The sequence below is a fragment of the Amblyomma maculatum genome, chromosome 10 (assembly GCF_055883805.1).
Source record: "Amblyomma maculatum isolate TAMU_Amacu chromosome 10, ASM5588380v1, whole genome shotgun sequence".
Taxonomy (NCBI): domain Eukaryota; kingdom Metazoa; phylum Arthropoda; class Arachnida; order Ixodida; family Ixodidae; genus Amblyomma; species Amblyomma maculatum.
In genome coordinates, this window is record NC_139353.1 from 11,802,626 (window position 1) to 11,828,718 (window position 26,093).

At 43.7% G+C, this 26,093-nt stretch overlaps 1 protein-coding gene across 1 annotated transcript in view; it reads left to right on the forward strand.

Annotated features, from left to right (window-relative positions):
• Positions 1–25,445, forward strand: part of LOC146175602 (retinol dehydrogenase 11-like) — an 88,360-nt gene extending 62,915 nt beyond the window's left edge. The window contains exons 5-8 of the mRNA XM_084581996.1: positions 5,470–5,562; positions 8,250–8,435; positions 20,552–20,661; positions 22,097–25,445. Coding sequence (XP_084438122.1) covers positions 5,470–5,562; positions 8,250–8,435; positions 20,552–20,661; positions 22,097–22,276 — 569 coding nt within the window. The 3' untranslated portion in view covers positions 22,277–25,445. The remainder of the gene's footprint in view (positions 1–5,469; positions 5,563–8,249; positions 8,436–20,551; positions 20,662–22,096) is intronic.
• Positions 25,446–26,093: the final 648 nt, after the last annotated feature.

Here is a 26,093-nt window from a genome sequence, read left to right on the forward strand (position 1 = left end):
TCGTATTCTTTCATGATAGGCATGGCAAACAGCCCTGCATGTACAAACTGTGGATGCGACGAGTCTATAGGCCATATTCTTTGTCAGTGCCCGATATACAGCGAGGAAAGGCAGTGTCTATGTCGTACGCTGGAGCATCTAGATGCACGCCCATTGAGTGAAACTAAGATTTTAGGTCCCTGGCCACGGCGATCGTCTGCGGTGAAGGCCTCCCAGGCACTGCTCCGCTTCATGAAAAGCACGGGCCTAATCGAAAGACTATTAGTTTGCTGTTATGTTACGTGATACGACTGTGACGTGATGTGATGACATGTCTGTGATGTGACTGTACTAATTTCACCTATCCCTCTCTCACAACTTTTATATCCACTCACCCCTTTCCCCCAGTGCAGGGTAGCAAACCGGTTCCTTTTACGGGTTAACCTGCCTGCCTTTCCTCCTCATCTTCTTCCTCCTCCTCCTGCGACTCCGCCATCGTAGTGGTTGTGCTGTGCTCGTAGAATTGCACCTTATCCGAACATTAGCTCCCTGCATAACTCGATGCCAATGCGCAAACACGAACAGGCCCACACCTCCCATACCAGGAGACTCGCCAGCACTCGCTCGTAGACCGCCCTCAAAGCGCCGTTGAGCAGTGCAGTAGATATTCCCAACTTTCTATTATTTTCGGCGGCGAATTTAGGGATAAACAAGCGCATCTCGCACGCCTTATTGTTGGTTGCGAAATCAACAAACTGTGCAGCTACTGTCGCCGGGAGTGTTTAAGTTAAATCCGCAGCTAACTTTCAGTTCAGTTCAGTCGTTCAGTCGTGTCCGACTCTTCGTGACCCTATGGACCATGTCACGCCACGCTTTTCGGTCTCTCACTATCTTCCTAACATCACATAACTTCATCTGCAGTGCCTCGAGGATGCCATCTAACCATGGCGTTCGCTGCTATACCCCTTCTCCGGCGACCCTCAACCTTTCCCAACATCAAATCTTTCTCCAGCGACTCCTCTCTTCTCATCAGATGACCAAAGTAGCTGAGCTTTAACTTTAGAATTTGACCCTCCAATGAGCAGTCAGGGTTTATGGTCGACAATATCGACTGATTTGATCTTCTGGCAGTCCAAGGAACTCTCAAGAGTCTCCGCCAGCACCACAATTCAAACGCGTCAATTCTTCGGCGGTCAGCCTTTTTCACAGTCCAGCTCTCGCATCCATACATCACAACTGGAAAGACCATAGCAGGAGTTATACGGATCTTGGTTGGCAGACTAATGTCTCTGCTCTTTACTAGGCGGTCAAGGCTAACCATTGCTCTCTTTCTAACTTTAGTTGTGTAGATTAGCGAGGCGATGATGTGATCAATTTTTTTTTTAATTATATATATCAGCTCTCTATAGTAAGCAAGATTCGTTAGTCCGAAACGAGAGGCTCGAAAAATAAAGCACCTCTCAGCGTTTTCCACAGGCAAAGCCGCACCGACCGCCAAATGGGATGCGTCTTCCCTCGGCTAAACGGACTTCTGTAAATGGGTCGATTGCGAGGAATCAATGGTCGGTGCGTAAAGTCTAATAAAGCTTGGAATGGTTCATATAAAAAAGGGCAAGTACCCGCAACAAAGCGCTTCTGTGCACGAAGCGCTTTAATTCGTATTATACGGGTGTAATCTGCCAACTCGCCCCAATAGTTCTTGTTCTGGCGCAAAATCTACTCTTCGTGGCCCTCTGCAACCATTATTCAAATAGCCCTAAACCAATTACTCACCATTTAAGAATTTCTATGCTGGGACTTGGCATATTTCAAAATAATACAGCTCTGTGCCACGCAAACTAAATTTGTTTGCGAGACCAAATCATCCTTAAGCATACACAGAAATGTGCCTAAAATGTGCTCAGAAGCTTTAGGCGCTGCGTTCGGCACACACGGTGCCAAAGCACTGTATGTGAACGTAGCAGCTCTACGTAATAAATTCCACGACAGAAGCTTTGAATCTTAGGCTAATATCATTACTGCGACAATTGCATTACCCAAGCCAGATAGTCGTAAAACTATGCACCTTATTTTGTAAGTCTGTCGGAGCACAAAAATCGGCTTTGAACAATATTTTTCCTTTCAATCTGCCTTCTACTACTATTTTAAAGCTGGTTGAACGCTTAAATTCTAATCGAAACGTACGGGCATTTTTTTTTGCCTCCGATTCTTGAGTTCTCAATTTACTCACTATGATTTGTTTTCTCCTAATTCGTCCCACACAATGTAACCTACATCCGCGTGTAAAAGCTGCTGCGATGTCCTCTTTACAATAGAGCCTACTGCTTCTAACTCTTTTTTTTATTAACGGGAACAATAAGGGCTTTCATACGAATTCAAAAGGGTGGAGGAGGTGATATTAGCGGTATAGGAAAAGCGTTAATCATTATTTGAAAGCGCGTAATAATCATTAACAAAATCAGTTCGTATTGTGGCTGCTTCAGAAAAAATAATAGAGATAGATAGAGAGAGATAGTGACAGAGAGAGAGAGAGAGAGATAAAAAGTTCACTCCCTTAAGGGGTGTGTATGGAAGTCACTGCGCACAATGCAAGTTACCGCAGTCCATTTTTCACGTTTTTGAATGCACGGGAAGTAGCATAGGGAACTCAGAATTATTTTGAGATGTTTTTCTCAGCTCTTGCAGCCAGTAGTGTTATAGCTTTTTGAATTGCCCGAGAATTATGACATTGCTGAGCATAATACCACTATCACTAAACTACAAGATGCTCTTGAGGTGAAAAATTCAATACCCAACTTTATTGAGAATCCTCCTACAGCCAACCTGAATACCACTCCGTCCATTCAGAGTGGCTCTGCCATGTTCACTTCATCTGACTATTTAATTATTCCGTACCAACTGTCATCTAAGGGCTAAAATCTAGCTAACATTTATCTACACTCGCCAAAGTTCATTCTCTAACGTTTTTCACAACATTTGAAACCGAAGTCAAATAATGCAACGCGGTGCAAATCGTATTTTCCGCCATAACCATTCGAATGTGTTTACATGAAGCACGCCCATGTTACATTTTAACAGCCTTTTGTCTTGACGACTGCTCGTGACAGAAATGATCTTCCGATGCTCGTGGCGACCTTCACCAACCGTCGGCACAGCAAAATCCTCCACGGAGGACTCATATTCTGCAGTCTAAACTGTTCTTCGTTGTTTCATGTAAATAAATTATAGTATTATATTTCGTGTAGTTAACCCCACACCTTACGTAAAGTGCCGAAGAGGCACCGTCAAGAAAAATAATACTACTATAGCATATTATTATGCTCCCAAGTTAGTATCCTTATTTTTATTCGGTAATTGTTAACAAATGCTGGAAGTTCATAATTTCTCATTCACTGAAATTGGTTGATTCCGCAGTAGTAGAACAGGCTAATACGTCGCTGAACGCATCGCTCTGATGCTTTGCATTTTCTGAATGAACTCGAGGGAAGAATTGAAGGCTCAAACACAATGTCTTGTCCCCCTCCCTCCCCCGATATTAAAACATATTTTAATTTTACTGCAGAATGCAAATATATGCCAACCTTTCCATGGCCAGCGCACTACGTATGTCTACTAGACCGAAGCTTCTAAATATATAAATGCAAAACACCGGGTTCGAAGAGAATGCTCTTTGTCTATATTTCAGGTGTTGCTTCCACATATACCTGCAGCTCAATCCATAAAGAATTAAAGAACAAAAAAAGAAAAACCAAGAAGCAGTCGAAGAGCATTCCGAGCTTCAAGCTCGTGGAAGGTGACACTCCTGGATGTGTCAGAGGGACTCTCAGCGTTGCATTTGAAGCTTCCCCTTTGAAGCTGATAGAAAAACAGCGCTGGACACCTGTCGAACAAGATTTTACCATTTTCGACACTTGCTGCGCCGATTTACCGTGGCAGGGGAGGTAGCAACAGTTATTGCTGCTGAAACGATACGCACACACACAAAAAAAGCAAGCTTTTTCGCATGTCTCTGCTCGTTACCTTTTTTACGTACTCCTCCTAAGTTATACATCTTGATGGCAAAAAAAAAAAAAAAAAAAAAAGGAAGCAAGGAAGACTTTACTCGGTAGAATTCCTTGCACTTTCTTTGACGGGCTGTAAAGGACTCAAAAAACAAAATGTGGCCCCTTTCTTCCGTCTCTTACAAGAAATTCACGACGTTTTTGCGTGAGCCTATAGGGTCGTCGCTTTTTCTTGCCCTTGACGGTATATCTATAAAACTATGACATTTGTTCTCACTGTATTTCGTGAACTTCCCGGTGTTGAGCGAGCTCGTTGATGCGTCTGTAAAAATAAACTTCAATACGTTTGCCTATTTCTCCAATGGGGCTTCTTTCTACATTTTTTTTATTATGCGGATTTTCTTCTTAAACTAGTTTTACATGCCAAATGAGCAAAGTTAAGTGAGTTGGGTTCATGGTTGGTTGTGCTAGGCTCGGCATTCCACATTGTGCACACGGAATGAAGACGGTAAATCAGGATCCCTTTTTCGGAGGCAATAACGAGTTGTGCTCTGATAGACTGCTGAGTGCTTCGGTGACTTCTCGATGTTGTTGCCATCGTTCCCCATTGCAGTCACGTTATAAAGCAAATAGAATAAGGATTGAGAGGAAACTACAGGTCGCAAGTGCACTCAAGCTTGCCATCAACAACTGCTTAATTTGCTTTGTACTCTACAAGAATTCCAGCCTCCTGTCTTTTTTTTTTGGCATGGGTCACATAACTGGGTCACGTACATAACTTGCGTTAGTTCAGCTGATTTACGAGGTCCTGGCGGCCGTATGATAGTAAGAAACCAGCAGTGCCATTTTCCCTAATTTGCTGCTGTATAGAAGAAATGTTGCTGCTGTATTGCAGACAATAGCTTTTTCTGGACGTAGTTGTTAAGGAAACTTTCGTTTCTAGTAGTCGCTAAATTGAGACCCTACTTCAAAAATGTAACCTGTACGGTATACTTATTTCTAAGCACTGCTTACGAACGCTGTTTCAAGGCCATGGCCACAAGTGATTACTCCTAAATGCTGTTAAATACTGTTTAATTACTGCAGCACGAAAGCCCCAACTTTATCGTTGGCAATACGGCTTTAAAGTTTTCTAAATCTTAAGATTGTAACTATGCAAGCATTGCAGACGTGAATAATTTTGCATGAAAGCTTTTAAATTCCCTTCACATTCAGGAGCTTTACTTATCGAATATACATTACAAAGAATACTAAAATTAAATTGGTATGTTGAGGCCACTGTAAACTGAAATTGACGCAATAAAACAGTCTGAAATATTTGTTCTAAGATACGAATGCTTTGCTGAATCTTCCTTATACTCGTAATCCCACATGGGGCATTGAAAAACACCAGTCAGCCGCTTCCTTAGGCAGCCACTCCTTGTTGTGCCTATTGTTTTGGTTTGACGTGGGGCAAACAAAAGCGATGGGCCGATTCTTTTTTTCCCAGCGTTTCCTTACCGTGTGGAAACCGTGGATGGATTCGAGCAGACCCTGCAGACAAACCACCTGGGACCGTTCCTACTCACCAACTTGCTCCTCGGTGAGTGATCGTTACGTCAACAAGGTCGAAGTAGATTGGGTTGTGTCTCGAAAAAGGGCTTATTTTGTTCAAATATACCCGCGCGCGCGCGCGCGCACGTGTGTGTGTGTGTGTGTGTGTGTGTGTGTGTGTGTGTGTGTGTGTGTGTGTGTGTGTGTGTGTGTGTGTGTGTGTGTGTGTGTGTGTGTGTGTGTGTTTGTGTGTGTGTGTGTGTGTGTGTGTGTGTGTGTGTGTGTGCATGTGCGTGTGCATGTGTGTGTGTGTCTGCATGTGCGTGTGCGTGTGTGTGTGTGTGCGTGTGCGTGTGCATGTGCGTGTGTGTGCGTGTGTGCGTGTGTGCGTGTGTGTGTGTGCGTGTGCGTGTGCATGTGTGTGTGTGTCTGCATGTGCGTGTGCGTGTGTGTGTGCGTGTGCGTGTGCGTGTGCGTGTGCATGTGCGTGTGCATGTGCGTGTGTGTGCGTGTGTGTGTGTGTGTGTGTGTGTGTGTGTGTGTGTGTGTGTGTGTGTGTGTGTGTGTGTGTGTGTGTGTGTGTGTGTGTGTGTGTGTGTGTGTGTGTGTGTGTGTGTGTGTGTGTGTGTGTGTGTGTGTGTGTGTGTGTGTGTGTGTGTGTGTGTGTGTGTGTGTGTGTGTGTGTGTGTGTGTGTGCGTGCGCGTGCGCGCGTGTGTGTGTGTGTGCATGTTCTGTTCACCGTACCTCGCACACGCGATAGGTGTTAGGCTAGCTATGGGGATGTAGCTTTTACATGGGATGCAGTCAGGGACAACAGCGACTTTTTAGGTACTTTTTACATACGAATAATCTAAAGGCTCTTGCGGGAATTACATATGGAAAATGAGGTACAACATATAAATACAGAGTTACAATTATACGTAGGAAATTTCACATTTGTTAGCTATACGTACAGCACTTAAGCTACCACTTCCGCCGAACAACATTTCACTTTCAGCCATGTTGTACTTTTGCTGAGCGCTACAGGAGGGTGGCCCCTTCATGGATCACTGCCTTGTCGTGGCGGAGGGGCTTGCGAAACTCGATGAAGTCGTGAGCTCTGCTGTGTAGGGCCACCCAAGATAGACAGGTCACGGCAGAGAGTTCTGACAAAATGTGATTCACTGGAGAAGGTAATGGCAACCCACTCCAGTATTTCCTGCCAAGAAAACCCTATGGCCAGTTACCCTTTCTTACACTTTCTCACAGTGTGAAAACTTAAACTTTACTTAACCTGCCACAACTGCAACCCACCTAATCTTAGCGATGTTGCTGCATAAGGTGGAATTTCTAGTTTGGCGTCATTCTTACTGCAGATCTAACACAACCCGACAACAATCAAGAATATAGACGCCCCTTATCGGAGTGTCTCTAACCAATAGTCGCAACCCGCGTTCGCGAGGTATTAGTCAACTGTCTTGCACACATTAGCGCGACATAGCTCGAGGCAGGAATTTGCAAGGCGGTTTGCTGTATCATCATCATCATCATTATATCATCATCATCATCTTCAGAGAAGCCAACTGAATCAACGCGTAGTCGGAAATATACACCGACACCACCCTAAAATTCAATAATATTAGCTGAAAGTGGCTATAATGCTGCATAATTATCGCAATCTATTTTTACTTTCTGAAAGGATGACGAAATATGTTGGCGTCTCTTCTGCTTACCCAATTTACGGCGATTCTCAAAATTTAGCCGACTTAGGAGTCGGGAAGGAAAGTGGGAACCATTAGTATCATGCCTTCGGAGTGCTGCCAAGTTGGCACCGTCTCGTGATGTTCCGGCAAAATTCACGCGATCAGCAATTTACAATGGTTTTGTTAACTTAGGCGTACTTCGTAAGCGTTGTCTCTTGTCATTATCGTCCCCTCAAGCAAAGTAACACACGAGGGTGGCGCTGCACGCTCCTTGGTTGCTAATGTTTGAAGACATAGCTAAGGACACGGAAGAATTAGGACACTCACTCGATGCATGTCTCCTTGTGCTTTTGCGCTGTTTTTATAAAGCAACGCAATTCTGAGGCAGTTATTCTTTTTGTTTATATTGTCAATATTGTGTTACTTGTACAGATGTGTAACTGATTTCCAAAAAGCATTTGTTATTCTTCTCTTAGGTAGGCAAATTTAAGGCTGTTTTTAAAGGTCATTCTTCTGAAATGTCAGAAAATGTTAACTTTATGCCGAGAATTTATTATAATACCATCGTGGGATTCAACAATATCATTGGGAGCTTGATCTGTGTACTGTTCAGAGCGTAAGTGCGGTTCCTTTACGACATAGTTTAAATTCTATGGCTCACCAATAAAGCTAATTTGGTAGAGACATTCCAGAGCACTGAAAAAGCATTATATTCAAAATAATGTGGAGAGGTTGGGCCGAGGTCAGCTTAAGATTTTGGGACAGTCACTCTGAATGCAGTACAATAAGATCGAAAAACAGCACCGATGACATTTTTGTTCAAATAAAAATTGCTTTGCTCACCATCTCCTCCAAAGCAATTGCTTAATAAAGACAATATTCGTTTCCTATTTACTAACTTGTGCCTAAGGTTGACCTTTCAAGTGTAGCAGTTAATTGAGACGTTTAGGTCAAAGGTTCGCTGTAATTGTTAACTATACGCTTGTCTTTATTTGTCCTGCATCATTAGCTGCTTTTTTGTGTTAAGAACTCCATTATTTCTCTTTGTTGCAGGCAAGTTGAAGGCCAGCGCTCCGAGCCGCATTATAACGCTTTCATCGCTTCTCCATCACTTCGGTCGCATCGACCCTAGTCGGCTTGACTATGCAGAGTACCGCATGCCCATGCAGGTGTACAGCGACACCAAACTGGCCAACGTGCTCTTCACCAAAGAGCTCGCGAGGAAACTGCTTGGAACCGGTAAGATTACGTGGACTTCCGGTGGTATGACGCAGCAGGTGACAAGCATCAATCAGTGGCACGCGGCTGTAAAAGTAGCCATTCACGTGTGAGAACACGCAAGCCGAAGTGGGTAGTTGGCAGCGATTAACTGTGTACAAAACACAAACAGCGGAGACAGAACGACAAACGCTGTATCTGAGCTGTATTTTAAACTGAATTTTATAAGCCACCGTGCGTATTAAAGAAGAGGTTGTGCGTATCACAGTAGAGAAACAAGCATTGAAAATAAGATGCCTGCATGCCAAGACATTAGTTGACTACATCTTCCTGCGTTCTGGTTTTTCTTCTGTTGTTCTTGCTGTGTTGATTATTTTATTTTCAAATTCCTCGTGAAGATGCGAGCGAAAACTCACCACAAGGAATGAAATCCCGTTGAGAGTTTAGCGCGCGATTTGTGTCTACGATTTATTGTTCGTACCTTGTTCTTGCGCTTTTCTTAAAACAATTATAGATTCATCTCAACTGACTAACGATATCTAAAATCATGTACACAGAGAAAATTATTTAATATTTCACTATAGGCCAACAATATCGGCGCAGGAGAGCTGTCTACGGGCGCCATGCACGCATATTTGCCTATGCCACGCCAAAAGCGCAACTTTGGGAGCGTGCAGCCTTCTTTTCAGAAATGCGCATACCACATAACCTTTCAAAGAATCGCCCCATCGTTTCGTGGGGTTTGATTGCAGTTATTGACACTTTATTCAACGCGGCAGTCAGCTCAGAACAGCGATGATCAAGACGTTGCGATCCGGAACAAAAACAAGCCATACGGGAAGCTTGGACGCCGCATTTGTGCACTTGCCAGGATTCCGGCAAGGAATAGTTATTGGCATCATAAGTCGATATTTCGCTGGTCATATGCTGCGCACGCCTTGAGGCCACATAGAGAGGAGATAAAAAGTCAAATCTCTATTTTACGCTTATTCGAGGAGCAGGCTACGAATGCTAATTTCATTGCTGAATCAGGCATATTTGATTACAGATCGCGGGGCCATTCCTACCTTGTCACCACGCGCGGAACAGTTTTGTTTGCGTTTTATCTTTGAGAGTAGCGCCAAGAAGCAGAATCTAATTTAAAACCGCGAACAAGAGCGCGGTTTGATCGCAAGGGAGCTAAAGAGCAGAGCCAAAGACGTTGTAGAATAATGCGAATCTCTGGGCGCTTAATTAATGCCAATTACTTATGCAGACAGGAGGACCAGGGGAATTTATGCAAACTGATTAAAAGCAAAGAACAAAAGGACCGCCAAGCCATTTGCAACGGTCCAGCAAGAAGTGATCAGGGCCCTGAAGATAGATGCTGGCTGCTAAAGGTATAGCTAAAAGTATAGACATTAAAGCGGCCTAAAGTGTCATTTGTGCATAGCCTCGCTTAAAAAATTGACATTGAGTAGACGACGTTTAATTAAAGCATTTCTGCCTTGAATACAAATGTCGTCTGTGTCTATGCCAACATTGCGAGCGCAGTTCTTTTTAATTAGGAGTTGCGAAAATGGCATTAGCTTACAGTTTTTCTCCGAAAATGAAACGATACCTCTGAGTGCTGCCTTATTTTTGGAATCAATATGCTTTCATTTAAACAGAGAGCGTCATTATTTTATATCTATAATTTCACTTATAGCTGTAACAAAAACCTGAATCGAAATCTCGGAAATCGATGCTACGATTTTGCAGCCTACGCACTACAGCACCGCTGGTGTCTTCAGGTAACTCTGCTTTCTAAACCAAATGCTTATTTTAAGCGGGCCTGAGTTGTTCGCATGGATTCCGGGACGTGACGGAACAGCCATATTTTTCCGAAGTTTCTACCCCTCTTAACAATATCGTGAACCTCGCGACTATAATCTTAAAAGTGTTCTGATGCGTTCCATGCGGTGGAACTAGTTTAATGACAGCAATAGCTGAAGTGCGCTACGCCTAAAAGAAGTATGGTGTGAATCAGAGTACGGAGTCGTAATGCACAGTACATTTCTTTGATGTCAAAAAACCCATATTTGCTTCTGGGCTGCACAGCACAGGAGCCTTGCGCTGAAGTTTTGAAGGCATAGTGGCGCCGCCTCGTGGCCACCAAAAATGCTGACTGGGTAGTACTACGCCAGGGGCCCTACTTTCGACACACATGGCCGCTCTCCGGCGCCATATTGTTTTTACAATTGGTTCTCAGAATACTCACGTAGTTCAAATTTGTCGCGCAAAATTTTGAGATGTCGAAATGGATTTTTGCGGTGACGTCAAAATGACGTGGTCTTGCAAACGGATATTTATCAGAGCTATTCATTCTGCCTGGATGGCAAATATAAATAACTATGGGGAAAAAAAGTAGGTAAATAGAGTAGGGGAAGGCACTTGTGCTTGTATTACAAATGGGGTGAAATGTACTACTTGCTGTCAAGGGGCGCTTCTTGATACCGTATATTTGCTGGCGTTGTGTAGCGGGAAATACGCCGCACATACACCTTATACCATGATGTCAAAATGACGTTTTATGACGTAAGAAATGTGCTGCTAATGCAGTCAATGGCAGAAGTTGGGCGCCACGTTTGGAACCACATTGAGGCGAGCGCAAAAAAAACATGGTGAATTTGACGTGGAGCATATAGGCGGCCGTTAGGTCACCGCACTTTTGTAGACAATTACTCTGGATAGGAAAGCTGAGGCATCTTGCTGTATTCGCACCAGCACTGAAACGACGTCATACACTTCAGCTGCACGAACGTTTAGGGGAATAATAACGAAGACGCAAGTTTACCGCCGCACGAGCGCCCTAGTTGCCCTCCCGTTACAAACGCTCTTCCCTCATAGAGAAACAATCGATCGAGCTCCACGATGCATTCGATTTATCTGTTTGTATGATTCGTGAGTAAGACAATCTGAGGAGGCATATGGTGTCGTGGCTGTGCAAGGAAATTTGCGGCTACAGGCAGCGAGGGATCACTAAAAACTGCTTTAAACGTCGACTCTAAACATTGCCTTTTTTGTCTAGCGCTAAGCATTCATTTCAAAGATAATGAAATGTGCCTTCCCAAAGTGGAAAAAAAGGAAGCAAAATTACTGACAGCTTCTTCTTTAATAAAAGAATGTATGTGCAATGCACGTGGTACATGTTTTCTTGGAACATATGCGATGTGTTTCATTTAAAGTTTTGCTCATGCTCAGATATGCACGCAGGCTCACCATTTGCTTATTTTTGTTGGGAACAAAAATATACACTTTAGAGGACGTTACGATGACACGCTCTAAACATATGATGTTGGTAATTGACTATTCATGTTGACTGCATTTTTAATAAAGCCGTAAAATAATCTCCCTTTATTAGAGGGAAAGCCTTTATGCCTCCTCGTTTTCGACAGAAGGCTGTCAGCAGAGGCGTCACGCTTTCGAGAGAGAGAGAGTTGCAAATAAAGTAATAAACAGTAGAACAGGATCGCGCTCGTCCTATGCTACGTGTCTTTCTTTTATGTCGTGTTTGAAGCGCAATTTTGCCATGGCTTCTGTAGAATAAACCTTGTCTCCACCGGGAATCGAATCTCCATCCCTTGGATCCCCAGCCGACCGCTTTACCAACTGCGCCACGCCCCAGATTTTTTTTTTTTTGACATGGCATTTATTACACGTTTTAATGTACAGAAAGAGTTATGTACATAGACTATTTACAATGCACTTAGTGGTTGCTGATATGCACAACAGCGCCACGCCCCGGATCGTGAATTATGAAGAGCGTTTCGCGCCACGCCCCAGATCGTGAAACGCTCTTCATAATTCCCCTCGTCTCGTGAGGATGATAGCGGGATTCCGCGAGTGACAGATACTGCGCTTTTCCTTTCCTGTAAACGAATTAAAGAACACCGGTGAACTTTGATGCGTTCAGTGAAATGCTGGTGATCGCGTTTTTACTATATCTATACCTAACGACGAACCCCGAAACTCATCGCAGCCTAATTCAAACGGGCCTTCAGTCCCAGCTGCAGCTTTCTTTGGGACTTTCCAGTCCGTGGACTCTATATTTCTCAAAATTACCGGTGGGACCGATCAGTCAACAGGCGTAGAAAGCGCGAAGCCAGCGTAGGAACAACATGAAGCTTCAGGGGCACGCATATGCAGTGAATGCAACCTAAGCGGCCCACGCACAGCCTGCGCCAGGTGCCTATTGGAAGGACCGTTTGTGCCTCAGAGGGAAATATTTGCGCTGCCTATCCCTTTTATGTATTCCGGATCCTCGGCTTAGTTGCACGTAAACCTTTCGTAGAGCACCACGTCCCACAACACTCGCCTGGCTATCGACTGCCAGCGGGCTGAGACTTCGTCTTCGATTCTGCACGTCGCATAATACACGACATTGGGTTATTTATTGCCTTTTATATATCGTGACAAACCTGAAAGTATTTTTACCGCCTCAAATTCGCTGTAATTCATGCAGTAACATGGGCCGAATTATCCAGGGTTCAGAAGGTTCAAATGAACCGGGCGCTCCGTCCTCAAGGGCCCCACTACAGATTTGGAAAAAAAAAGTGGCAGAATTCTAGGTTTGGCCCGAATAATAGACAAACTGTATTCCTGATTTAACACAATTAAAGTTGGAGTTTGTTTTACAATGTCAAATGCTTCAAAAGCTGTTCGTCGAATTGTAAGCTTATCTAATCCCAATACCAGCCTCATATTTCGCCAGTAAAAATACAAAACATTGTTACTCGCTCAAATAGGCGAGAAAAAGTTTCAAGAATGGTTTTAGCTTATTCTATCTGGTTTCAGTTGGTTTCAACTGGTCTCAGCTGGTACTCAACTGGCATTAGCTGTTTGCAGATGCCTACCAGTTGGCATTCGGCGCGTCTCAATAGGTGGCCAAGTGAAATCAAACGGATTCTAGCTAGCTTTCTGTTGGGAGCCACCTCGTATATACTAGATGGAAAGCCAACTGATCTCTGCAATTACTGCTGTTAAAGACAGCTGTGCATGTGTTATTATTTTGAGCGTAAGCAGTGACAAATAAATTATTAGTTACAGATTATAACTGCTCATAGCTGACAGACGCCTCAGTATTTGTCGCTGCTCTGAGCGGAGTGACGAGGTTCACAGGCGGGTCAACGTTGCAGATGTCTTTAAGAAACTTTCCCAGCTGAAGGCTTGAAAATGCTTATAAAAACGTAAATAACTTATTCACTTGCTTAAAGATGGAATGAAAAATGCACACATGTTTTACGAATATAGGTGGATGAGACTAAGTCTGCTTACGAGCGGAAATGCCCAAAGCCACTTTACAGGATGTTTTCATTAACTGCATCGTCATTGTCATCAGTACTGTTTTTATTTATACGGTTTGCTGTCCCAAAGCGACTAAGGCTATCAGAAACGCCGGACTGGAGAACTCCGGAAATTTCGACCACCTGGGGTTCTTTAATGTGTACTGAAATCGCACATCACACAGGCGCCTGCGCCTTGCTTTTTGCCTTCATCGAAAAGCGGCCGCCGCGGTCTGGATTTGATCCCACATCTTTGGATGCAGGAGTCAAGTGCCATAACTGCTACACAACCATAGCAGGGCTGTCACCGGTAAAATGATCCTTATCGTCATCAACTAACTGCATCGTCATTGTCATTGCTACAATCATCATTAACACTAACTACAGCGTCACTGCCATCGTTATACTGTCATTCTATCACTGATTGCAGCGTCATTGCCAACGTTAACTTCATCCTTACGCTAGCAAGGAGAATTAAGATATGATTCTTGCGAGCCCGACATGGAGTAGTAGTTCACGATCAGCTGGTGATCGAAAGAACAGCGGTTCGATCTCTGATGACACGACAAATATTAAAAGAAAGATACATGTACCCTGTCCTATAACACACTTAAATGTGAAGCTAAAGTGCCCACCCTATATCCAGAGCCCGTCATAGTTTTTGCGACCGCCGTTTACGGCGGCGGCGGCTGCTACTCGGGGGAACGAGCTGCATACTCTATCCAGTAAAATGCAAATTTATTCTGTAAATTGAAAGCAGGAAAAGTGTGTGATACATGCAAAAGTGCATCCTTCTGTTTTAAATGTGGTAATTAAGTGAAAAATGTAAATGTAGTGTAAGCACACATTACTGATTATATGATAATGTTTAAGCTTTAATTTTGTGCCAGTTCAGTAGTGATGTTTTTTACTACAGGCGCCACCATTTCGAACAGATTTAGCGCCCCGTAATAATTATGACAGCGTTTTGGTGTAATAAGCATTATTTGTCGTACTTTAGGTCAGCATATAAAACATAATATTTCGATTTGTGTAGAACCACTGCCTTAGACGAGCCCCATTTGTCTTGCTGGATCAATTCACAAAAGTACTGGATGAAAGAAACGGCCAATAGCTTATGTACCCATCTCTACTTCGTCTGTGCTCCCACGTAGCCAATCGTCCTGTGATATCGAACTAGTCGAGAGAATAACCACTCGAGGAATTTATTTTTCATGATTTCGCGTTCTGGTTATTGAGGGAGGATGATGTATGTCCTGTAATGTTCTAGAAGAACTCACTTTAGACGGCGGTCTGTTCGTGTATTCGGCTGGAAAGTTTATGTTCAGGCGATGTTCTATTCATTGAGTAAATAAGGCTTGTGTTTTTTGCAGAAAACTATAAAACGCGCCAAGTCTAAAAAATAACTACATGGGGCAGTAATGGTGGTGTGTGTGAAAAGGGGGGGGGGGGTTATAGGGGTCCTCCTAATTTTTATTGAGCCGGGCCCTCATCCCTGTTAATCCGCCCATGGCAGTAATATAACGCTGAGGGTCCATACCGATTGCATACATTCGAAAGCAGACGCTGATAATTTGTACTAACCAGCAAGCGCCTAATGGAGCAGTGTTTCTCAAACGGGGGCGTCTTCTAGCAGCATGCATACCGGTGCCGACGCATCGCCTCTTCTTCACGTCGTCTGCAGGCCGTGGGGCGCTGGTTCATCAAGTGCGCGATTTTTAGAGGCCGGTCTAGCCTTGACTCAATCCCACTTCCGTGACCAGCAACCAGAACTGCGGAAGCAATAAGCACAAAATCGCCTCAAAAGATCCCCGCCGCCCTCTTCCCACTCCTCCCCTCTCCCGTCTCAAAGGCTCCTCCATTGCTTCCAATGGCTTACAAGGGGTCCCCGACACCATGGCCCCTAGGATAGCGGCTGTCAGCCGTAGATGCGTCGGCATGGCCGGGCTAAAGGGGAAAAGCGCGCCCTACTTCCCTTTAGCCCGGCCATGCCGATACATCCACGGCTGACAGCCATTACCCTAGAGGGCGCTTTATAGCACCGTTAGGCGCCCCCTGGGCTGTGCAAGACGCCTATATGAGATCTTATATCATTTCAAGGGCTGTGCAAGACGCCTATATGAGCACTTATATCATTTCAAGGCAATTAAATATTTTTGCGAAGAGTCAGGTTCTCGTACTTAATCGTTCCAAATATAGCGATGCACGGGTTGCTATAGAAGCCTCACTGCCTAAGTCAGCAAGAAACCCGCTGGCCTGTTTAATGTAGGAAAGTAAAAATGTCCATCTTCCGTGTCGTGGAGCAATCTCGGAACGTAAATGTACATGGCGTCCAAACGAGGGTGAGGGGGAGAACTTTGAAGTGCGTTTTCTTTTTCTTTCACAGTGTTCTTCAGCCAAAAAATCACTTGATGCACGGAAGTCTTATGCTGTACAATCATAACGGCGCCCTCATCGATAGATCGCCTCACCACAAATGCGTACTGGGACATCACTCGGTCCGTAAACCTATCAAAGCACAGCGCTTATTGCGTAGAGAGAGAACCCGGGAGAAAGACTCTAAGAACGTAGATTAAGCGTTCAGGATATCCTGAACAAGGCAAGCTGGCTTTTCAGTTGTACAGACAGGGCCAGGCCATCCAGGAGGAGGGTGAAGGGAAGGGAACGTAGGGACTAGACTTGACGACAGGACAGGGGAGGAGGCAATATTCTGAGTTGGCATATGCAGAGACATAAATGCAATATGAGATAACAGAATGAAGACGGAAATAGAATTGTCGAAAAGGTGCAATTACAGTGTTTTTATTTTTTATTCTACGAAGTAATCACTCGGCTAGTACAGCTGTTAGAGCACGAGGCTCTTTAATCTCGAGCCACTATATGCACTACCTGCCTCAAAACACCGCGGGGTACAAATAAGGCAGTGAAGAGGTCCGGCCGAAAAATCAACAAGGCACAGAGTGCAGCAGCTTTAAAGTGAACGCGCGTCGACTGCGCACACAAAGTGCTGAGACCAAAGAAGATGTGCCCCTCGGACTCTGGCTTACGAAATGCGGATGAGGCAGGGGAGTCCACTTGTTTGCGTTTGAAGGGAGGTTCGTTTGTAGGAGCTTGCGTGCGCATCTCTTTTAACGAACGGAAGAACCATGAATTCAAAAAAGGGTTGTGGTGTGCTGAAAAGATGTACGCCGCTTCAAAGGGCTCACTGGCTGGAAACGAGGAACGGCTAAGTTAGTGGGTAAAGACACAGCTTTTCTCTTTGTATGCATGAATCGAAAATAAGTACGAGCATGTATTGGAAGGTCCGTATTCACGCTGGACTTAGAGCAACGAATAACTGTGCGTCTGTTGTATGTGGGTTAAGGACTTGAAAGCAGGGACATTGAATGCTGAATCGACAGGACCGAAAATTAAGGGGCATATCTCTGCCTCACTGGCCAGCTGCTCGAAACGAATTGAAATGCGAGTTCCCTATTCGAGGTGGATTGAAATGTTTACAAGGTTCTTTCAGCTGCAGTCCAGAGCTAGGCATGATAAAATATCCACTCTCGAAAATAGCTACAATTAAATCAAATATACAACTTACATATACAATGACATCTGACGGCACATTTGTATTCCTGCGCGTATGGTGTGGCGTTCATTTTTTTCCTCTGCAGTGCTTTCGATGTCGATCTTGAATTAAAGCCAATCCGACGTAAGCGCTGCATTTATTTGAAAAGGAAAATATTCTTGAGGTTCGTTGTTTTATATTTAATATATTTTGCAATGAGAAATTTCGTTATCACCTTTGTGTAGAAAATAAACGTATCTCTAGGCACTCACGCCGCGTAACTCGTTAAAACGCTATAAATGACAGGCACAATGGTTTCCTAAGGGAAAATATTTTTTTTTATCTTTCCAGTCTTTCTCAGAGAGCTACAAAATTTTTGGAGTTAATAAAATGCTTTATCGCACTTCAATTTATTATCCATCCTATCGCCTTTCCAGCACAAAAGGTTTATGCGCATGGTTTAGGGCATAATTACTGCGCTCTATACGCGAGAGGGGCGAATTAAACTCATGCGACCAAACGCAAAAGTTGCCAAATAAAAAGTTGACTAAGTCTGGAATCCACAGTTTCAGTATCGAAATATAACCAACTAACAGCTACAGCATGAAGCGTCATCTTTATACATATATTCCGAAATATCTCCCTCATTGCCACCGTTGTTCACCATATATGCAAGAGCAGCAGCCAATTTTGTCAACTGGATTACAGCAATCCTTGATTACCAATATGCTCCTTTTTTTTTTTTCGAGAATAAAATGGTACTGCATTGAGCGCCTGCCACAGAGTCAATACTTCATCGTTGCAAATGTATCTTCCCCATTTATTATCCGCATTTATCTCCACCCTGTAACTTCGTTCAATTTCAGCACGTAATCAGCGGACACGATAAGTTATCGAAACTTTCTATAACATGAAAGGAAGAGGGGGGGGGGGGGGGGGAGAAACAACTGTGTGATGGGCGCATCTATCACCTTGACAAAAAATAAGGTTGCTTGCTTTTAGCCGAATTCCAAGTAATACTTCCACACATGTGTTTGGCATTCTTTTTTTCAAACTTTTTTTAGTTTTTTCCGCATCATTTGTCACTTGAATTTCTTACGTTCGCCTTCTTTTTATGTTTTGTTTCCCCTTTTCTCTCTATATATATATTCTTTAGCCTCCAAATAATATTCTAATAATAATGTATATTTGTGCCATTCTTCGAATATGCGACTAGTCCGCTAGATAACTCGTCGTTTCGTCGATAGCGACATATTAATGGTCCATAGCATTTTCTTTTAGTGCAGCTTATAGGCAGTGCCGAGCCTAGTTCTATTTACCTATTCGCCTACGAGACTGAAAAAATATTTTTTGCTCAATTCCTAAAATTTTCCTCTTACTGCTTCCCAAAAAGAAAAAAAAACTTAACTATAAAAACAAAGCATAAGACTGGGCCTACTACAGAGGGCCCTAAGCAGAGAACACAGACGCTTCTGCAGCGCCACACCAGGCTTCAACGGTAATTCAGCAGAACACGTTGTTGGTCTAGTTGGTGCACTGCATGAGGATAGGATGAACCAGCCAAAATGAGGCACGCAGGAAAAACTACTGAAGTACGGATGACGGAAGTTGTGTTAGCAATTGTGAAAGGATCATGTAACGGAGTGCCTTGTATATATTTGAACCCCGAACTCTCGAATAAGAAGTTGGTAGTCCTGTCACTTTTCTCTCTGCTTCTGTATTTTTTCCTGTGTCCATCTTTTTTGCTAGTTCATCCTATCCTCTTCAAAAGTAACTTGATGGCTATACCGTTTTCTTCCTCGCTCAAGAAAGTGCACGCCTGTCGGTGGCAACCCGACGTAGATATAAAGAGCCGTTTTAACAAAGCCGTATGAACTTGCCTCCGTGGTGAAGGAGTAGCTTGTATTACTGGGCATTTAAATGTCTTAGATGATTGAATCATATCCCAGTTTCCTACTTAAAATGAGCCTTCCGAGTTGGCAGCTCCTGCAGACTTTGTGACGTCATTTGGTATCGTTAACTCACACAACCCATCGAAGAAGCATGCAGTGCTCGTTCATGTAACCTTTAAATTATCACCTGCCCGAGCCATGTCCGAGAATATAGAACTAGAAGCTCTACTACTCTATTTCTAGCGAGGTATAGGTCAAGTCTGGCGAGCGTTTGACCTTCACAGCAGGTGTGGCGCGCGGAGTCGGCGGAGCTCTCTTCTTCGCACACCTGCCAAATTCGCTACGGAGAGGCGCAGGTGCGCGCGTTCGCCACGGCTCCGTCGCTGTGATACCACGCGACGAATAGGTTAGTGTATAATAACAGCGGCTTCGCCGGTTGTTTCTCCTCCACTTCCGCCCTCGATGAGGCGTGCACGGATCGAGTGCGTCAAATCTTCGACGGCGTCGCCTGGCAGCGTCTTATCATCCAGCAGAGCTTCTCGCTCTGTATGTTACGTTTAACATAGTTAAATCTCGCCAATGCTTTTTTTTTTTTTGCTCTTAACGCCGATGTCGACGGCTTTTCTACAAGTATGGAGCCTTTAACGCTATCTCGTTAATGCCAGTTGTCCTCGGTGTAGATACCTGATCCTCTCTCACCATCCGCAATCTGATTGCACAAAAACATATACGTAAGAATACCACGTGACATTGCCGAATTGGCAGGCGCCGCCACCCTGGGGTTCGCCTTTGAGATGGCACGATGAGATCGGAACCCAGCCTTCCAGGAACCTTCGATCCCGAGTACAAGGTGCACTGCCTCTAAGCCACGCAGACACGCTCACATGGCTTGGTCGAAGAAGGGCATTATATTTATTGAAATGAATTGAGCTGAATTTACCAAAATGTGGTATCGTACGATTGTACGCTAATTAGTACGTGCGAGACAAAGACACAGGTTAAAATCAATTAAAATCGATTGACCGAAGCGTATTTGAAAAAACTTGTTCTTTAGAAACTTTTGAGAAAGAGTTGGAAATTTGTTGTACTGCTTGAATGTACATTGCCCACCCTGTAACAACCCGCAAGGGCTAACAGTACTTGCAAATAAATAAATAAATAAATAAATAAATAAAAAGAGTAGTAAAGTGCACGCATGCGCACTAGGATCCCACGGGAAATCGGCAAACGGGTGCCACTAGCGCAGTCACGTCGTACACCTTAAAAGCGGAGAGTAGGTTTCCCTCCCCCCGAATTTTATTAATCGGTGATGAAAACTTGGTGTTACTTGTACTTCGAGTTGGAAGCTAAACTCTTCTCTCAATTTTGAATCACTTCTGTCTTTCGCAGGTGTTACCGCCAATGTCGTACATCCAGGAGCGGTGCAGACGGACATCAATAGCACCTACCTGGGATTCATGAACATCGTCATGAACGCTCTCTTCTACTTTTTCGGTAAGGTACGTTCGGCTTTCAACTCTGCAGCATTTCACACTCACTAGGGGAACGAATACAGAGGTAAATAATATTTTTTTCACCTTATGTTGATGTGGTGACGTGACTCCTTTACATCTTAGCTAGTTATAGCAGCGCGTAGCCGGACAAGGACGAAGACGGAGAAACACGTAAGACGCAGAGGCGCTGAACTGCAACTTTATTTTTGGAAATCAGTCAACCATGCCATTTATATACCAGAGAGAAACGCCCACTAGAGGGCTGCCCATTCTCCTCCGGCCAATAACGCGTACGAAAGTTCAAGGAAAGCAGCAATTATTTTGCAGAACTGCAACGCATAAATTTAGCAGCAAAAAAAGTAATAATCATTAAAGCAGAATATTAATTTTCCAGCTCTAATTGCACTGCTGCAGGCAAACTATAAATCAAATGTATAAAGTGCGCTGCAGATGGAAAACAAAATTCCAACCTAGATCACAGTCCGCAGTTGCCTGTTTGGGAAAGATCTAAAGTTATTTGGTGAAAAGTTTTGCTCCTAGTTATTTGCAATACCCGGAAACATTTTTTTATAAATTGTTTCTAGTTTTTTTTTTTTCGATCAGTGAGTTCCCTTTAATTTTTCAGGTTTCCAGCTATGAAGCAATCTCTGCAATTTTCAGCTCTATAGCAGCCTTTGGTCGCAAATAGGTATTGGAAATACAAAATCAGATAATTTGATTTGAACCAAAGTGATCAGTTACAAGCCTTCAGTCCAGAAACACAGAAACAGCCTCATTACGTGTAGTATAATTTCGTTTAGTCCTGTCCATGGTGTTAGAAAAGATGGTCCTGTCTTCTGCTTTATTTCTGAACGCAGTTCGCATCACGTTATCGAAGCATCAACACACCTTATAAAGTTATAAGTGCAGTATAAGGATTAATTGCCGAACGCTAATTTCATAGAGTTGATTTTTATTATGTTCAGTGTTGTTTTCCTTATGTGCGTGGTATATTGGTGAGCAAAGAAAGCAGGCTTTGTCATCAGGTAGAAGTTGCACATTCGTGTTGCCTCTTCACTGGTTGCGTTTTTCGCAATTATCCTTTGTCAGCTTCCTTCATTACCGCTCTCCATCAGAATCCTCCATCAGCTCCCTTCGTTAGCGTGGTTAGTCATCACCGTTTGTCAGCATCGCTCGTTAGCCCACCAAGGCCCCGACCTGCCCAATGATACACCCTCACGTGTACTGACGCTTTACGCCAAGCGAGAACTTCCAAACACACATCAAGTTCTCATTAGGGATAATTGGTAAAGTGCGCTGCATGCATTTCGAAAAGAAAAAAAAAAGTCAGGAAAATGTTAAAGAGGCGTAGACCTGCATTCACGCGTTAAAACTATAATGCAAAATACATAGACAAGTGTAAAATTTCAGCCCTTTCGCCACTCTGATCTTCCTTTTGCAGACTCCGAAAGAGGGTGCGCAGACATCCGTCTTCCTCGCTGTGTCGGATGAAGTCGCCAAAGTAAGCGGCCACTATTTCATGGACTGCCGCCGAGCACTCCCAAGCAAAAGCGCCGAGGACTTGGTGCTTGCGAAGAAGCTCTGGGACGCCAGCGAAAAGCTCACCGGCATCAGCATATGACGCTCACGCTCTGAATCTCATGGGCTGGATTTCATCTAGTTCTGGTAGCCTTTCCCAGTTGGAGTGGGATTTTAAGCATTCACTGTAAAATAGTTCCTACATAGCAACATTACGCAGTTTAGCATTGCTCACGAGAACATTCAGCATTGTCATGTATTATTGTGAAGAGACGAGGATGAAACCCTTGGTTAAACGCTCCAAATAAGAGCCTTTGTCTTCATGCGACAAGAAGTGATCAAATATGTTGCACTTTTCAAAGAGACCAACTGAAAAGGCGGACACATACCATCTTTATGATGATCTTGCATGAGATATGGTATTTTTGCATAAACCACGGTCACTTTAAAGTACGGTTCAGCGAAAAAAATAGAAATTAACACTTCGAGCTGGGTAATGTTTTTTTTTTTCAGCACTAAATTGTAGACACGCTTTGGACAGCATTTTGTTTAGTTAAACACGGCAGAGGGGGCCATATTTTGGCTAGGCGCGTCATAGTTAGGCCATTCACATTAGGCTTTACCCTCCTAAAAAAAAGAGAGCAAAGAATACGTTTAAGAAAAGGACAGGCGGAGAGATAGGCCGAAAGAAACGAGGCTGTATCATGCTACTTCACATTAGGAGAAAGGAGCTGGATAAAGAGGTTCATTGTAGCAGATGGAAGGGGACGACGTCATGACAGCTGCCATGTACGAACCCACCGGTTGAAACGTTGAAACGAAAAGTGCCATATTTGCGTTTAATTATTCAACCTGAACTGTTGCTTTATCTTGTATGCATACGTACTTTCATTTTGCGCAAAAAAAAAAAAAAACCGACGTCTACAAATCCCTTGTGCCGAACCACCTGCATGAGGTAAGAAGTTTTGCTTGGTGTGTCATTGCGAACACGGAGTGGTTCATACGATCGCCCCAGAGTGAAGGTGTCAAGTGCTTTGTCGACAGCTAGCACTTCTAAGGACCTTCGACCGCGGTGATATGAGCAGGCCCAAACAAAACCGAATAGATGGATATATACATAACGGGGAACAAGATTTCCGAATGCGCTTTGTGGTAATCGAAGAATTGATTTTTGCATGCTGCAAATTTCTTCGCGGGTACCGAGCCTTCTTCACGAATACATGTAGCCAACTCGATGCCTGTTATTTGTTTTCTTTCCATAATTGTGGGCTGGTATGTCGGTGGAACCATTTTTCTTACATATACAATGATGCACGCAAAATGAAATAGCCAAAGTTTCTTTGGTACATGCCTCTGTACGCCGGCTCATGAGACGGGATATTCTGTTCTCTGCTTCGAATGAGAACAAGGACAACCAAGAGACAAAAAGCTGCCTGCGTTCGGATATATCAGTGGTAGTTAATTTCTCACTGCATTTAAAACAAAGCGACTTCAACAATATCGTAATATATTTATCGTTCTTTCGGGACGGGGAAATTTAAAAACCGCCCGCTGCCGTATCAACCAGATAGAAAACATCTACGAGAAGAACCTAAGCCATGTTATTCCAAAAAATGCAACAAAACATTCGGCAGTCAATTTTTTTTTATACACAGCGAAGACATTATGCTAAACGTTAATAATGGCGGATATTGTGAACACTAAGCAGAACAGGCCATTTTTAATAATCTGTACCAGATGGACGAAGTGTAGGCACAGCAGAATGCGCAGTAGGTTGGCGAGTCACTTCAGACCATGGATATTAGGGCCATAGAGACCGAGAAAAAAAAGAAGATGGACGACGAGGTTAGTCAGTAGGTTCCGATTGGTCCTCATGAAGAACAGCAATGGGGGAAAGAATGTAAGAGAGAAGTGCAAGAAACAAGCGCACTCAGCAGTAATTCACTCTGTGGAGATGGCCTGCGCCTGACACCGTCTTTCACGTGGGGAATAATTTCTTTGCAGTGCCGTCTGTCCTCGAGCATTTTCGCTCTGAAAGATAGTATTGGAAGACAGGTTTGCCACGATGCCAAACACAGTGTGAGGCTCTGGTCATCACCCAGTATCTATACATAAAACATTATAAGTGCAGTCGACATTGCTCTCGCTACCTATGCGATCCTATATGCTACGTGAAACCTTGGAATAGTTACTAGGCATGGTACAGTACCACTGTAATCGATGTGTCCGAGGCCAAGATTTCTTTGTCTTCCCTTCGTCCGTTTAATTGGGCTCAACGTCTAGTTACTGCACAGTAAACTTGAGCGCAAGTTTGAAGTGCCCAAAGAGGTTCATCGGTTTATCACACTCCTTAGCTTTTAGGTACAGATAGAAGAGGAAGAATATTCATGCACAAAATTGCAATCAAGGGTAGCAATTTTGGTAAAATCTAATCTGAAGGAATAGGGCTCGTTATTGGTTGTCCCACACAAACGCCGACACTTTCGCCAATAACCACGCTTTCAACAAATTCGCGTTAGCGCTTTAATTTTGATATCAAGTCTAAAGCCATAGACAGTTGCTCTGTTTCACTGTGCATTGATCCCTACTATTCAAATTGTATGAGTTTTACTAGGAGTTATAGTTCGCACTTTCCCCGCTACTTGAAATAAATCGGTATATTATTTTCGCCATGGTGGGGACTACACATTTTTCAGCGGTTTCGCTTGAGAATGTTACACTATACTTGAACTGCTGACTTATTGTACTTTCAAAAGCACCACTGCAGAGATATATGAGTAGAGGTGTGCGATTTTTAGAGGGGCTCAAAAAGTTGCTACTTCACTGTAAAGAAATAAGGCGAACCTACGTTGTGGCACTTGAAACGATGGTCGTGAGCTATTAAGTTATGCCCTTTTCCAGTTCTAGATCACACGGTTCACATTACACACGCCTTTGCCCTTCTGGTCTTATTAAGACTTCCTTTGGTAAATTACTCCAGCCGCTGTGGCTCACTTCCCAAATTTAAGTGACTCCTCAGATTATTTTCGGCTTGAGAGGATCGCAACGGGAGGTTTTAAATAGGTTTAAATAGTATCGAGCGATAGTTTCTAGTGGGTTGTAGCAACAAAAAACATCGCCGGTTCTCGCCTCCAATTCTGAGGCACCTGCTGTCCTTAGAGCGTTCGAACTATTGAGCGATTTTGTTAAAAAGACCTCGTCCAAGCTGTATCAAGGCTCAATTTATGTTTGAGCAATACAGTTTTTACGCGGAGAGAAACGTACGCTTTTAAATGACGCGACAGTGGGGCTTGTCGTTAAGGTAAAGTCGCGTACATACAAGACCTGCCACATCAAAAGGACATACCAAATGTGTAAGGAGGCTCCATTGAAACGCGATTCCTGAGAGGTGCAGCGGACCGCTAGCACCCCCCCCCCCCCCTCCCACACCCTACTGAAATTTCAAACTGTCCTCTCCCACTGTCGCTTGTCTCGTTTCATTCACACCGGCATCAAAAGAAGAGTTTTTATCGAAGTTTCATCCGTTGCGTGGCTGTGTGGTTTATTTTTCATATGAATAAATGCCTTGATCAATCTACCCTGCTTTTCAGTATTGCTGCGTCAGCTTCGTGTTGATATAATTCTTGCAGCAACATGCACACACGAGATCATAATGCGAATCCTAAGGACCCATGGTCTATACGGAAAGATAGTTTTTGTATAAGAAACTAAGCGTGACAGAAATGGGTTCTCCTTTTGAGTGACTTCGACTTCTACCGAATTACTCATTCCTTCCGCGGTAGACTTGCATTTTCCTCCAATGGCGTTGCGCCCTCTAACGTTGTAGCTCCCATTACATATGGGTGACTCGATGGTGAACACCAAGCGGAAACAAGAGCACCGAGGACTTCTTAAATATCAGCAGGAGGAGAGCACAACAA